The following is a 15,957-nucleotide window of genomic DNA, read 5'->3' as shown; positions in this document are numbered from 1 at the left end:
TTCTATAGCTTAAACTATAGGTGGAGTTTTAGGGTAGACAGAGATGAATTAACCAAACTGGAATTTTTCACAGGAGAGGAAAAAACACAAATGGGAAAAAGAAAAAAATTATGAAGGACAAGAAAGTAACTAAATCTTGAACACATTTTGGTACTTGATATTATTACCTGATATAAAAAAGCACATAAGCTTGCTGATTAAGCACAGATCTGATGTCACTGTTGGACACAATAGAATCATTCATCTGGTACCACTGCCCATTACTGGCCTGCAAATAAGTCAATGACATATTTTAAATCAGTTACAACATCTGCTAGAAAAAACAACACAGAAAACTAATAAACTGCAGAAGAATAAAGAGCACTCCAAAATATAGCCATTTTCATTATAGTAATGTACACTACTGATTTTTTTAAATTAAATCCCTTATCTACAGAGATTTGTTACCACTAATATTCCCCTTCACCAGCACAGATTTTACTCTAGCAAGGGAACTGTTCTCAGGAGCAGTTTTATTGTTCAGAGCACCCGTTATGCTAAACCACTGTCCCATCAAGGATCCACACAACAAATCATATATACTACAAGAATAAAGGGGCATTAAATAAAACTGGCAACAAATTCATAACAAATAAAAGCACAATATAATCTGTGGAATTCATGTTCACAAGATATGGAGGCCAAGAGCTTAGAATTTGAAAAACAAATCAAGGTTTCTATCGATGTGAATACCTACAGATACAACAGACAGAAACATTTTTATAAGGGATATAAACCCTCTGCTTCATAGTATAAGTCAACCCCACTAACAGGGGTTAGGCAGAGACTGTGGCCTTATGGGCAAGTTGTTCCACAGTTGTCTGCTATATGTCCACATGAACTATCACACCATTTTATGGGAAGTTAGCCAAAAGAACACTGCAACCTTTTTAGTTCTGACAAGGGGCAGAATTAAGATTGCACTATACAAGTGGGATCTTTGTTGAGTGTGTGACTATGGAAGAGTCCTTTTACAGCCAGCCATGGAGGACTGAAGCAAGCTCTGTGCTATATGGAGAGAGAGAAATTATGTTTTAGATTAATAATGTTTTAGATTCATCTGTTTTTAGATGATTTAGATTCATTTGTTCCTCATCATCAAGGAAAGCATAACTATAAAAGTCAGTCATGTCTTCAAGGGAAAAGGAACACGTGATAAAAACAAAACTAAAACAATAAATTTTCTGTGAAACTAGGTACATTTTTTGCTCAGCAAATACTCAAACTCTCCAAGAATGTTTATTTTAAAAATTACTGTAAGAGGAAGATTCTCAGAGAGTCTAACCAGAAGTATAATCATATATCAAGCAGACAAAAGAGGCTAATTTACGTCAGCATATTACAGTATTATAGGAAGGCAAGAGAGAGTTCTTTTCTACTTTAAACTGCTTTTGTTAATCTTATGCAAAACTACAGACACAGCAGAGGTATGATAAAGTAATGGAACCAGCGGAAAGGAAGGACAAGAAACTGTCATTTAGAGCCAGGATCCTGAGCCAAAAGTTCAAAAGGAAACAGTAAAAGACACTGTTGGACCAGGGTAACTGGTCCAGGACTAGCGCGTGGAAGAGTCTACTAGTCCAGAAAGTCCACTCATCAACCAAAGCATTTCTCTGTGCCGCAGTCTGAGATACTGGATGCTATAACACAGATGACTCTTAATTTGTTATGTTTTCAGTATCTGTTACTTAAATGTTAAATGTGTAAAACCTTTCATTAGTTCTACTTCTCAATAGTTATGTGCAAAAAATATCAGGCAAGTGCAAAGATAGAGTCTGACCATTTCTTAAACTTTATAGCTCCTTTTGAACATATAACTGCTTAGGGCAGCAGCAGTTTAGGACCTCATCAGGAGAGAAAGTCACAGTGATGACAAACACTTAACAAGTTTGCTAAAACAATAGAAAAGTTTTAAAAAGTTAAGTGACACAAGCTTTAAAATCAGATTGCTCCAAGTATCATCTTGCCATTTTTAATAATGCTAGTTCAGGATTTGCTATACTAAAGCCCAGACCTCTAGCCATTTTAATTTTCATTCTCTGAACTGAGACCAGACTAGTACAAGAAAGATATGTAAGCTCTGAGTTATCTTAGTTTTTTCAGGGGTCTGGGATGAGCAGGCATAAGGACACTGGGCATCCCAGAGAATAAAAGACAGTTTATCAGAAAATAACTTGTGCTATAGCAGTGGTTCTCAAACATTTGTATTGGTGACCCCTTTCACACAGCAAGTCTTTGAGTGCGACCCCCCCGCCCTTATAAATTAAAAACACTTTTTTTATATTTAGCACTATTATGAATGCTGGAGGTGAAGCGGGTATGGGGTAGAGGCTGACAGCTTGTGACCCCCCCCCCCACATAATAACCTTGTGACCCCGTTTGAGAACCCCTGTGCTACAGCATGGCATTGAGGTGGATACTGGAAGCAAAAGACATCAAGCCAAGAGTTATTCAAGCACTGCGTAAAGCAAGGGGGGTAGGGGGGGAGCTTCATTCAACTTCCATCCATACAACTCTCTCAAACAAGAGGAAATTAAATAAAATTGGCAGATTCATAGCTTAAAAAAAATAAAAATTCTTCTGTAAGTACAACAATCTGTAGAACTCATCAATTTCATGGTTTCCTGGTTCAGTGTCCTGATTCCTATTACAGATGTTGGTAGTGTGCACTCAAGCAGGTCTCATTTACACTCATATGATGGCATGTGCTATAGGACCAAACACGGCCTTGAACTCTAACTTAATACAACAGAAATAATTTCCTGCCATATGTTTGTGGCTAAAGCATCCAGAAGAGGTCTACACACCTTCCCTGTTGGCAGCTAATGCAACCATGATCCCATGGTCAAAGAACTTGTGCTGCTGAAGATTGTCTATAACCTACTAACTTTCCACTGGGTGGTTTCAAACACTTTCAGGTGCTCTCTAGTTTGCTAGGGTGCCAGAGAAAAAAAGCTCAATGATGAGAAACCCACAGTCTATAAATAATTTCAGTGTCTTTGCCATAAAGGTGGGTGACTGGCTGATTACTGCAGGTTTCTCAAACTTTGCAACCAACTGCAAAGTAACAAAATACTCTAACTTGCTAAATTTCACTAACAGGCTAGCAAGACTTACGACAACCTATGAAGCCGAAGAGTTCCAAATGGATAGACATTAAATTACTAATGCTGGTCAAGAAGTAAAACTGAAGATACTATCTGCAAGGCTGCTTTATGTTCACCTGAAATTTTCACACTGAGGTCCTTCCTCCCCCCTGCCTTGCAAACAGGACAGCCTGTCCTCTAGTGGGAGAGAATGAGGTGGGGTCTTGACCTTAGATTCTTAAGGTATTTGGTTTGGCAGAAATGTTGGATTCCCGGGCTGATGCTTGAAGCAATAGCAGGAAACTCTATCCAAAGAAAGGGACAAAAAGGCCTTTTTCCATTTTAGGGAGGAAAATCAATGGTACCTAGAGGAGTAGAATTTTCAGAGGAAAATTATCTTCCACAATTCAGAAGCCTCCTTAATAGTCTTACTGGGAATGGGAGTCAAATAATTTATCAACAGGAAAGTGCAGGTTAGTGAGAATAAGATTTAGAGACAACATCAATTATCCCATTACATGGCTGTAAGTGCCTTATATAGTGATATTAAGGACAGACACCCTAACAAATTTTTTTTCAGTCAAAAAAAAAAAAATTGCAGTCAAACAAATCACAAAGACAGTAGAAATGAAAGTACACTGAGAAAGTTAGTGCACCAGCAGCCTGATGGAACTTGTTGAACACTTTATTCTTTGAGGGCCTCTATGATTCCCATTTGAGGGATGGTGTCCTGATGCCTTAAGCATGCAGAATCCTCTTTAAAGCAGAGTCTTATGGGGCTACAGGACTGCTTCCTTGTAATGGCACCCATTCAGCACACAAGACTATATAATGAAGCATAGCCCCCAACTACCTCAGTGCTTTCTCTGCTGCCTTACAGCACAAGGGATGTATGCTGTGTCATCTGCCTTAGCAAATCTTAAGCTGTACTCTGTTCAGTTTTTGTAAAGTTTCTTACATGCCCCTCTATACTTCCCCAAATCAAGCACATCTGTTGCCTGACTTATTTGGGTGAAGCCCACTCTTCTGCTCCATAGTGTAATGGCCTTATAGATTAAGTATATGCACGCTGAGACTTCAGGCTTAGCTACCTGGGGAAGCCATAAGATTCATACAGAGACCTCAAGGACCATGCGTCCACACGCTGCCCAGATTGGCCAACCTCAGCAATAAAGCCAATTAATGAGCTAAGCTATTGGCTTCAGCTTTGATATCTACCTGAGTCAGGGCATTAGCCTGGTATCCTCTAAGTCCATAACTCCGTCCACTCAGACCTGAAGAGCCCCAGCTTCTGTGGTGCTGTCCAGTTAGTTTTGCAAGGAAAATTGCTCAGATGGAAGCCTATTATAAACAAAAGCTACTAAAGAACAGTCCACCTTTAAAGCATGAGACATGGCTGTATGCAAAGATGTACTGCGATAAAACTTTTCAGGAAAAGGCAGAGCCCTTATTGCCAATCATTCTCCCAATTGTTCTATATCATAGTAACGATCAAGCCAGGTACAGAAAAGGAAAAAAGTTCTCTTACCCATGGTCTGTCCCCACCCAGTGGTTTGACAGAGGTAGATGGAGTGGTGTTCAGTTTAAGAGTCATCATCGTGCACTTGGAATTCAATTGGCAGCTTGTGTTTGGGTAATACTCCAAACAAGGGCACTCCAACTCAGAAATGTCAGGTAACACTTCACCACCTCTGCAGAACCAGAGCTTAAAGCAGGGATTGTCAATTTTTTTTTTTTTTGTTAAGGTCCATATTTCTTGGTCAAGATCCAGACTCCAGAGAAAATTTAAAAAAGAAGAAGAAGTAGTAGTAAATAAAAAGATTTCTGGGTCTGTTCAAAAGTGTCTGGCGGTGCACAATTAGCTTGTGGTCCGCCTATTGACTACCCCTGGCTTAAAATAAATGCCGAAAGATTCGGACGAAAAGAAGAAAACCTCTCTCCATCTGAGGGGCCACCAGGACTGCGGGGACTCACAGAGACATAATTATACAAGGGTAGATGAGACACCAGGAAAGAGGAAAGGGAGAACAAAAGAGATACCCAACCACATCACAACATTCCTAGGATCCCCCAAATCCATCCTGGCAGCATTTCATATTTTATTTTCTGTCTGCTACTTCAGAAAATGAATCAGGATTAGATGCAGAGAATTCCGATTACTCTGTAACCTAGCCCTGCTTTCTCTCTCATTTGTCCTGTTATAATTTCTACTTAGCTTTGATTTTAATGAAGGGCATTAAGATGGCCCCTGCTGGATGCTTCTGAAGTCCCATGGTGAGACGACCACCAGTAATTATTTACTATTTGTTAAGCACACAGACTGTGCTCTATAAGACACAAAGGAAGCCACCATCCCTGTCCCAGTGAGTTTACTGTCTAAATTGGGATCGACACAAACACAGGCAGAGGATCTTGCCAACTTAGAAAATCCTCTTTAAACAACAGGAAAATCCATCAAGAGTGTCCACAGAATTTTGCAGACAAGCATTTGTGGGCCTCTGAAAAACCTCCAACAGGAAAATCCCAGGAGAGGGAACCTCGTTGTAAACTTGGTAGTATAATTGATAATCCACACTTGCACAATACAGAACAGGCCTTGTTAATTAAATGAAGAAGGAATTTCATCTTCAACCAGGATTGAGGTGAAAGGTTTCTAACAGGACAGGCCATCTGCAACAAAGAATGTTTCTAGACAGACAGGACTTCCTGGGATGATCCAACTGATAGGGAGAAGTGTCCTGGTAGTGCTAAAGACTACACAGAAAACCAAGAAGGGTTCAGGAGGACATTCCAGTAGCACTAGCATGATCGAGATAGCTTTAAAAAGAACACAGAGTGGGGAAGACTCACTGGTTTTGGTTAATGCAAATATCTGGGTCGTGCAAAGACTCCCCTGGGAGAATTCCCATCCAAAAAGGAATAAAGGACTTTCTTTAGGAGGGTGACAAAAAAAACATATGCAAGATTCTGCATCCTTATATGGATGGGAACCTACCAAGACAGATCATCCAAACAGCCTGCCTTCAAGAACAGCTCCCTTCCTCAGAGTATAGGCTGTACTGGTGAAGAGAGGAATGAAAAATTAATGTCCCCAATGCTTATTTTAGAAAGGTTGTGGGTTTTTTTGAAATCTGTTTATTAAAAAAAAAAAGATGTTTATCTTTACCTTTATATAGCAGTAGTAGTGTCCTGCATGACAGCTGAAACCTGTATGCACCAGGACTGCATATAAAACATAAATGATTGGTTCTCCATTTGGTTGAGACATATATGGTCGAATATCCAGATACTCAGGATATTTCACTTCCTAAATAGAGATAGAAGAGAAGGCTCAAATTTTGCTGAAATATTTTATGAACTATTATAAAAAGTTTGAAAAAAAGACTTCAGATGCTGAGGTAGAAAACGTTTCTAAAATACACACACACACACAAAATGAATCAAAAGCATACATATAAAACAAAAGTGAGGATTCAGTTTCATTTGGAAAATGACAGGTTGAAAAACATCCAACACTGAATAGCAGAACAGTCTGCTACAAAGGCAGCTCTCGAAGGGCAGAGGAGGACATTTATTGTTGGTTTCATGTTTATTGTTAAAATGGAACTCTGCTACTACCAGATGAGTGAAGGAGAAGATTACGTTATTGGGTTTATTTTTCTACCTAACAGCTGGCATCTACAATCTAGAGTTGCTGTGTGTATGCATTAATTGGCTCTGTATGGTCACTTAGTATTAGAAAATCTAAATCAGGGGTCGGCAACCTTTCAGAAATGGTGCGCTGAGTCTTCATTTATTCACTCTAATTTAAGGTTTCGTGTGCCAGTAGTACATTTTCAGGTTTTTAGAAAATCTCTTTCTATAAAAGTCTATAATATATAACTAAACTATTCTTGTATGTAAAGTAAATAAGGGTTTTAAAATGTTTAAGAAGCTTAATTTAAAATTAAACTAAAATGCAGAGGATTGGTGGCCAGGACCCGGGCAGTGAGAGTGCCACTGACAATTAGCTTGTGTGCCGCCTTCGGCACCTGTGCCATAGGTTGTGTACTCCTGATCTAAATGTTAAAAAGATGCAGTTGTAACACCATTTTATGTACCTTGGTAATTTTTCCACCACTAAAATTTGCAAACCGTTTCAGAGACAATGTAAGAACATTAGAAGACCGATGTATTGTAAACCTCTTTGAAGCAGGAACCATCTTCTTACACCTTAAAAGCAAACACAGACAATTGGGTTAACCTTATGTGGATTTTTAAGCATTTATATCATATCATGTTTTCCATGGCTCAGACACTTGTCTACATTATCTAAGTATTGCTTTACATGCAATGTTTTTGCTTTTCAGAAGTTCATATACAACATTTCAGCATAGCTAGTACAAGATACAGCGGACTACATGAGGACAGTTCTCTAGGACAAATATAATACAGGCTCTAGAAACTTATCTTTTGACATCCAAACTAATATCTGTGATGCCAACAAAAAATAAAGCTTGCCAGCAACTCTCACAATGCAGCAAGCAGCAGCCTTCTCACTGCAGCATTCGAGGTCTTTGGAAATAGCTTAGGAAAACATAAGGCGGCGCAGCATTTCTAATATTACAAAATGTGAAATCAGACTTCAGGCTACCTCTTTTCAGCTTTCTGCCAGAGTGCAGAATACCAAAAGTGTAACTGAAAAAGGAGAACATCGGCTTCAGTCTGGGGCTGGGAAGAGCACACATGAATTTCCAAAATGGATTTAATCTATCTTCAATAAAAACAGGCAAACAATTGTCCTACACTATGAGAACTGTTAACAACCAAGACTGCGACCACTACCTTCCTGTACTGAGACTACCTGGAGAGGAAGGAGAGTGACGCATCTGATTTCCTTTGAAAAATGACTCCTAAACAGCCTGATGTAAATGTGATGGATCATTACTCATCAGTGACAGAATCTGCAGGATTAACCAGTGGGATCCAGCTTCTACTACAAAGGAAGGGAGAATAGTAATAATATGACTTGGCAGCAAACAAGGGGTGGGGAATTACAGAAAAGGCTATCTTTCTAGATTTATGCCCCAAAATACTCGACTGGAGAAGGAAATTCCTACCCATGAAGAGCATTTACTAACCAGAATGTCAAGAAAGTTTTGTATATAATTCTGTGAAACTTAGGTTAGATACTCAAACAAACTGTAGTTTGTGGGCTTTAAAATTAGTATAAACCTACCTAGCACAACCTGAGACGATATCTGAGTTTCCTCATAGGAGTTAAGTAGAAGAAAGAGTTCCCAGAAATGGAAAAATCCGTGCAGGTCAGCCGTGTGCTTCTTTAAAAAAATTGTTGTTAAACTCCACTGAGAAGAGGGAAGCTTGTGGCCTCAAGTTTGACCAGAGTATAGACCCCTGCAGATTATACATACAGAGGACCACACAACACAGAAATGGGATACTCAAGCCCATGGTTGTTAGATATGCTTCCCATCTATGATCTTTACACCATCACAATTCATTTTGTGTTGTTGTCTGCAGATCCTAGCGAACAAGGGAAAACCTGGATTTGAACCTTTTTATTTCATCTACTGGATACCTCATTTTAACATAACGAAAGAGAGACGAACTAAGCGCATTTGGAGGAAAATGTTGGGTAAGGATTCGATTTTGCCACAGAGGTCAAGGATTCTGTAACGTTAACGGACTGCTGTGACTTCAGCCCCTGCCAGAGCAGTGAAGCCAGTTGCCCGGGGGGGAGCAGGAGGACCAGAGCAACCACCAGCTTTGAGTCCCCAGCTATCAGTCATACCCCCGGGAGTATTTTTAGTAAAAGTCAGGGACAGGCTCTGGGCTTCCATGAATTTTAGTTTATTGTCTGTGACTTTTACTAAAAACACCTATGACAAAATCTTGACCTTACTAATTAGCCATTAATATTCTACCTCTAGTGGCAGAACATGGGCTTAGTTACATTAATAATTTAGAGATGAGGCAAGAACATTAGAAGACAAAGTTTAGTAAATCTCTTTGCTTTGCGGCACCAAGTTAAAATTATGACCTGTATTGCTACTACAAGGAAAAGCTGTTTTATCTGGCACTTCACCAGCCGGAAACTCTATAAACTGGCATTTCTGATCTTCACTGAAATGCTGGTTTATAAGCCATTGGCGTGGGGCTGGCAGAGGGTAGGGGCACAGGAGGGGGGTGTGGAGTGTAGGTTCTGGGAGGGAGTTTGAGTGCAGGAGGCGGCTTGGGGAGCGGAAACCTGCCTAGGCTCTGGCTGCTCCTAGGCAGAGGTGGCTCTGCATGCTGCTCCCCCGCCCCCATCAGTGCTAGCTGCGCAGCACCCATTGGCTAGGAGCAGCCGAGACAGGTCGCCGCTTGCAGGGAGCCGCCCAAGGTGAGTGCCCCCTGGGTCCAGCACCCCCCTCCTTCTCCTGCACCCCAATCTGCTGCCCCGAGCCCCCTCCCACACCCAAACTCCCTCTTAGAGCCCGCATTCCACACCCCTCCCGTTCCCCAATCCCCAGCCCCGCATCCCCTCCTGCACTCAAACTCCCTCTCTCTTAGTTAACTGGCATTTTTCAGTTAACAGCACTCCCCATTTCCCACAACATGCTGGATAAAACAACTTCTGCTGGGTAAAACAACTTCTACTGTATATCGTCTTTGTACCTCTGTGCTCTTATCCAAATGTTTTAAACATGCAATCTATTTTTAAGATGCAAGAAGGAAGTTTGATCAATTTATCTACCTTTCTATGTTATCTAGGACATGCTGTGTGTTCAGTGATAGCAGATTAGGCTTAGGATGGTTTATTAACATAGCAGTAATTTATAGTCAAGTTTTTTCACTTTTAAAATGGTGTGATTCAGTAACATGAGAAAAGTACTGTGTATAGACAATAATAGTCTATAAACACTTCGGTAAGCCAAAATGAGTGCATCTCTTGGCAAATACCTCCCCACGCCAAACCCTCCCAGAAGAACAATTAGGGAACTGGCCTTCTTAAAACAAAAAACAAACACAAAAAAAAGGTTTTCCAAGTTTTAGATGTTTTGTATTATACTTGCTTGGGTACAACAAATGAGATTTTACCTTACATTGGGTTTCTGAATTAAGCAAAACATCAATAACTTTTTTTAAATGACATGCAATAATCAATCGATAGAACCAAGCATCTAGTATTAAGATGTCATTAATATTCATCTTACTTGCTACATTTATAGGCATTTTCACCATCCAGTTGTTCAGGCTTCACAAATTGTTCCAGAGCTTTGTTTACACTCTGAGCTGTCTAAAACAGTAAGATAACAGTGCAGTGCATTAGAACATAACATATTAAATGCCATACTAGGTCAGACCAATGGTCCATCTAGCCCAGTATCCTGTTTTCCGACAGTGACCAATACTAGGCAACTATCGAGTGATCTATTCCCTGTTGTCTACTTCCAGCTTCTGGCAGTCAGAGGCTAGAGACATCAGAGCATGAGGTTACATCCATGATCATCTTGGCTAATAGCCACTGATGGACTTATCCTCCATAAGTTATCAGAAACACCATAAGAACACCCTACATGCTCACTTTAGCTTACAGTAGTATGAAGTAACATGATTTTAATGGAAATCCACTGCAGACTACTGAATTTGTGAAGGTGGGGTGGGGAAGAGACACGGATTACAGAATATATTACATCACAAAATGTATTCTGTTGATTTTGACAAATATAGATGAGGTTTATTTATAATATTTCATAGTACAGTAGTAATAGGTCTGTGGTACATACTGTAAAAGGAGTACTCTAGTAATTGATCTGTGGTACACATATTGTAAAAGTAAAAAATGTTTTAACAATATGGACCCTCAGTTATAACATTCTGCAATTAAATCTTTGTTGAACTGGGAAGTATGAGATAGCATTGCCATGCCGGTGGATTCAAGACTTCAGAATGATGTTCCATTTTAATACTTGTCCAGATTAAGTAAGCCATACACAGCCCATTTATATTGATAAGAGAAAGTACAATATAAGTCACATCCATCACAGAACTACGTGGGTAGAATCAGCTTAAATTCTGCATTTTAAATTTTCAAAAGCTATGCAGATAATGGGGTTTCTTTTTAAAACGTATTCAGCCAGAGTAACAAAATAATTTACCTTTATCTCCAATGTAATATCAAGGTACGGATCGAAGGTATCTGAGACGCCTTTGCAGTTCATACACTTTACTGAAATCAAAATATAAATACTTAACACAATAAGCATAGTCAGTCTATTGCCTAAGGTATTAGCACACATTACCTTAATTAGCATTTAAGTCAGGATAGTCAACAGGCAGACTGCCGGCCAAATCTGCACTGCTAGATGCTTTTGAACAGACCCTGAAATCTTTGTATTTAATTATCATAATTGTTTTTTTTTTTTATTATCTTCTCTGGAGTTTGGACCTTGACCAAGAAATTAACAAGACAAAAAAAACCAAAAAACTGACTAACCGTGGTTTCAGTCATATAATACAGTCATAAGGCCCAAACCATTCCTAAAAAAAAAAATTTATTTTAGAAAAGTACCTCTTGATCTTAAGTACCCTCCAAATATTTGATAGATGAGCGTGGTAGCCTGGGTATGTCTGTCTAATCTGAAAATAAATTATGCAGTGATTAGAAGATTAAAGTTAATTAATTTTTTTCTATGAATGTTTCCTCTTTTGAAAACCCAGAACATGTATTGTTCTATTTATAGGGGAATAGGAATGACAGCATATTCATATATTATTTTGTTGACACTTACTTGTTGCTTCCATTCAAACATGCTTTCTGCATAGCATCAACAGTGTAGCGTAGAAATTCATGTGCATCTTCCTGATTTCCAAACCGGAAATGTTTTGCTATCCCTAACAAATAAATATAAATGTTACATTGTATGTCTCACATGTGAAAATGGATGAAAATAAAGGTTTTTTTAAACTTTCCTTCATAAAGTTATTAAAAAACCCTAAGTTCTATAAACTACAATTAAAATCAGACAAATAAACAAGCCAATAAAATATCTAAACATAAAAATGGCATTTTACAAATAGATTATTTGAAATTACTTACGTCTAAGATCATTGATGACAGCCATAGGTTTGATGACATTGCCAGAGTTAGAGAGCGCCTGGGTAATGTGAGCTTGCATCGTACACATCATGCAGAATCCTTGTTCATGGCCTGAGGAGTGAAGCAACATTGCATCTCAAATTAATAAAATATTTATCTACGGAAGACCTCAAAAAATCTTGGTTATAGGAACAATCTTCCCAAAAATTATTACTGCAAAACAGTGGACAATTAAGAACAGGTGAAAAACCTATAATGATAGGTTAAAAAATGGAAACTAAAAAGGGTTCAGTTCAGAGAAATAGGTAATGTTAGGAAAGAATTAAACACAAAATGAAATAATTTAGGATAAAGTAAAAATCTGAAATGCAAAACCAAAAAAATTCATCTTATGTTGCATCCCTTGCCCTCTCCCACTTTTGTCTGCATATAGCCTATTTAGAGTATAAGCTCTTCATAGCAGGGACCTGTCTTCTTATACGTACATCAAGTGTGTAATGTTTTTGGGTGCTATATATTTTTTAAAAGTACTCACATGTTTTGGAGTGTTCATGAGAAAGCATGTAGTTGGCAAGAGGGGGTGTATAAGTCAAACACTGCAGAGCAGAGTTGAGGAAACATGTATTGCCAAGATTTTGGAGTCCAGCTCCAACTCTATGTGTTTGCTGCCATTTCAAACAAATCTTCTCTGCTGGAAAAAGAACCTTCTGTGGCGGAGCAATGCCATCACTAATAGCTGCCAAAAAAACACCAACACATTTTAAAGATATTAAATTGTTTAATGTAAAAATCATGCTAAAGTAATATTACCTTATGCATGAGCATCTAGAAGAACTTTAACAGAACTAATAATAATCTATATTCTAGTAGTTACTTGATGAGTAACGTATTAAAGACTGCCTCAGTACCAAAAAGCAAGTTCTCAAGTCAACTCAAGTTCAGTAAAAAGATAAGGTTTTGTACGCCAATTGGAAAAAATTAAGACAGTAGACTGCACTAATGTGGGACAATACAACAAAGACTAATTATTGCCCAGATTTCAGTAACTTAACTAAGCAAGTCCTTTTCTATCTAGCTTCCTCAATCTGACTCAATTCAAATCAATCTTCTTTTCCTTATTGTAAATTACAAAGGAAAACTTACATTTTTTATGATTTAATAACTACAAGTATGACTGGATACCAAAGTAAGCAAGTAACAAGCACAATAAGTAACCCTAAATGATAGAATCACAGAGTCATAGAAATGTGGGACTGGAAGGGACCTTGAAAGGTCATCTAGTCCAGTGTTTTTCAAAGTCTCGGTTGCGACTCACTACTGGGTCACAGCATGTAAGGCACTGGGTCATCTTGCTCAGCAACCACGGACTCTAGTTGCTCTGGTTAGCGTCGCCAACCGGGACGTTAAAAGTCCCGTCGGCAGTGCTGCCCAGCTAAGGCAGGCTGGTGCCTACCTGTTCCAACACCACACTGCACCCCAGAAGCGGCCAGCAGCTGGTCCGGTTTCTAGATGGGGGGCCATGGGGCACTGCACACCGCCCCCATCCTGTGCACTGGCACCGGACTCCAGTTGACCGGTTCCCGGCCAATGGGAGCTGGGGGGCAGTGCCTGTGGGCAAGAGCTGTTTGCATGCCTCCGCCTAGGAGCTGGACCTGCTGCTGGCCGCTTCCGGGGCGCAGTGAGGTCCATGGTGCCAGGACAGGTAGGAAGCCTGCCTCTGGACCCCAGCTGCGCTGCTGACCGGGAGCTGCCAGATGTAAGCCCGTGCCCCAATCCCCTGCCCCAGCCTAAGCCCCGCCCAGAGCCCCTTCCTGCACGCCAAACCCCTCATCCTCGGCTCCATCCCAGAGCCTGCACCCCTAGCCCAGAGCCCTGACCCCCTTCTACACCCCAACCCCCTGCCCCAGCCCAGAGCCCCCTCCCACACCCTGAACCCCTCCTCATTCCTGGACCCACCCTGCAGCCCTGACCCCCACATCCCCATCCTCTGCCCCAGCCCAGAGCCCCCTCCCACACCCTGAACCCCTCCTCATTCCTGGACCCACCCTGCAGCCCTGACCCCCACATCCCCATCCTCTGCCCCAGCCCAGAGCCCCCTCCCACACCCTGAACCCCTCCTCATTCCTGGACCCACCCTGCAGCCCTGACCCCCACATCCCCATCCTCTGCCCCAGCCCAGAGCCCCCTCCCACACCCCGAATCCCTCATACCCAGCTCTGTTGGGTCACAGGCATCAACAATTTTCTTCAACTCGGTCGCCAGAAAAATGGTTTGAAAACCACTGATCTAGTCCAGTTCCCTGCACTCAAGGCAGGACTATGTAATAACTAGACCAGGGATTCTCAAACTGTGGGTTAGGACTTCAAAGTGGGTCAATCCTGTTTTAATGGGGTCACCAAGGCTGGCTTAAGACTTTCTGGGGCTCACGGCTGAGTTGAAGTCCAAGTCCCACAGCCCAGGGCCAAAGCCAAGCCTGAGGGCATCAACACTGGGTGGCAGGGCTCAGATTACAGGCCCTCTGCCTGGGGCTGAAGCACTTGGACTTCAGCTTTGGCCCCCTGCCAAGGGCAGTGGAGCTCAGGCTTTGGCCCCTGTCTCCTCACCTGGGGCAGTATGTCTCAGGTGGGCTCAGGATTTGGCTCCGCCTCTGGGGTCATGTAGTAATTTTTGTGGTCAAAAGGAGGTCGCGGTACAATGAAGTCCAAGAACCCCTAAACTAGACCATTCCTGACAGTGTCTGTCTAATTTGTTCTTAAAAACCTCCAATGAGAGATTCCACAACCACTCTAGGCAATTTGTTCCGGTGCTTAACTACCCTGACAGGAAGTTTTTCCTATACCTCACTGGCTGCAATTTAAGTCCATTGTTTCTTGTCCTACCCTCAGCGTTTAACAAGAACAATTTTTCATCTTCCTTCTGTGATGTGAATATTGACATCAAGTATTTTAGGAGGAATGTTATATTTCAGAGAACTCTAAATAATATAGGTCACAAAAAGCAACACTGATGAAAACATATCCTTCTCTACAGAAATAAACACTTGAGTAAATAAGTATACTATAAGTAATGAAGAAACATCACCTCTGCCCCCAAACAGTTTGTTATATTCCTTGTAAACATGTTCAAATTCAGTTCACAACATTGGCCATTTGAGCTCTCACACATGGTTCACAGGATTAGAATCTGCTGCTGCAGTCCTTAATCATAAGAGTCCCATTTTATATCAATAGAATTACCCCAATGAGTATGAACTGCAAGATGAGGATGGCAGACCCTACTAAATGGCAGCTGGTTTTATTTGTTCATAATTTGCGTGGAGGAGACGGGGACAGGAGATACTTACATTGATCTTTCTGAGCTGAAGGCTTGGATTTATCAGGTACAGATGAACTAGAATAAACTGCAGCACCAGGTACTGGTCCCAAAGTGATCTTGTGCTTTGGAACTTCCAAAGATGATACAGCACCCCAACTTGCAGAGGCTGAGTCCATGTCTCCAGCAGAGGGTACCACAGAGCTACAAGGCTGCTTCTGACAAGCAGCAGGGTTTGAAGACTCAGATACTCTGTCAACTATGGTCATTGTTCATCTCTGTAACACAGAGTTGAAAGTTCTGTTTAATATGACAACTAATATTATATGAAAAAGCACTCCACAAGGAAGAGAATGGTAACCATTACGCTTTCCCCTTAATGAAACCAATTATCTTTGCCAGTGAGACACAAATAATTTAGAGAACTAAGTCTTTCAC

General features: G+C 40.7%; 1 protein-coding gene across 2 annotated transcripts in view; it reads right to left on the bottom strand.

The window, feature by feature from the left end:
- USP42 (ubiquitin specific peptidase 42) overlaps window positions 1-15,957 on the bottom strand; it is a 40,424-nt gene that overhangs the window by 19,241 nt on the left and 5,226 nt on the right. For both annotated transcript variants that reach the window (XM_032802170.2, XM_032802169.2), the window contains exons 2-11: window positions 15,551-15,797; window positions 12,743-12,943; window positions 12,208-12,318; window positions 11,900-12,002; window positions 11,680-11,747; window positions 11,267-11,337; window positions 10,322-10,404; window positions 7,226-7,337; window positions 6,292-6,432; window positions 168-268 (exon numbers count right to left, since the gene is read on the bottom strand). In XM_032802170.2, the coding sequence (XP_032658061.1) occupies window positions 168-268; window positions 6,292-6,432; window positions 7,226-7,337; window positions 10,322-10,404; window positions 11,267-11,337; window positions 11,680-11,747; window positions 11,900-12,002; window positions 12,208-12,318; window positions 12,743-12,943; window positions 15,551-15,788 (1,229 nt within the window). In that variant the 5' untranslated portion in view covers window positions 15,789-15,797. The remainder of the gene's footprint in view (window positions 1-167; window positions 269-6,291; window positions 6,433-7,225; window positions 7,338-10,321; window positions 10,405-11,266; window positions 11,338-11,679; window positions 11,748-11,899; window positions 12,003-12,207; window positions 12,319-12,742; window positions 12,944-15,550; window positions 15,798-15,957) is intronic.

The sequence above is a fragment of the Chelonoidis abingdonii genome, chromosome 9 (assembly GCF_003597395.2).
Source record: "Chelonoidis abingdonii isolate Lonesome George chromosome 9, CheloAbing_2.0, whole genome shotgun sequence".
Classification (NCBI taxonomy): domain Eukaryota; kingdom Metazoa; phylum Chordata; order Testudines; family Testudinidae; genus Chelonoidis; species Chelonoidis abingdonii.
The sequence above is the reverse complement of the archived record's forward strand: the minus strand, read 5'-3'. Positions and strand labels throughout refer to the sequence as shown.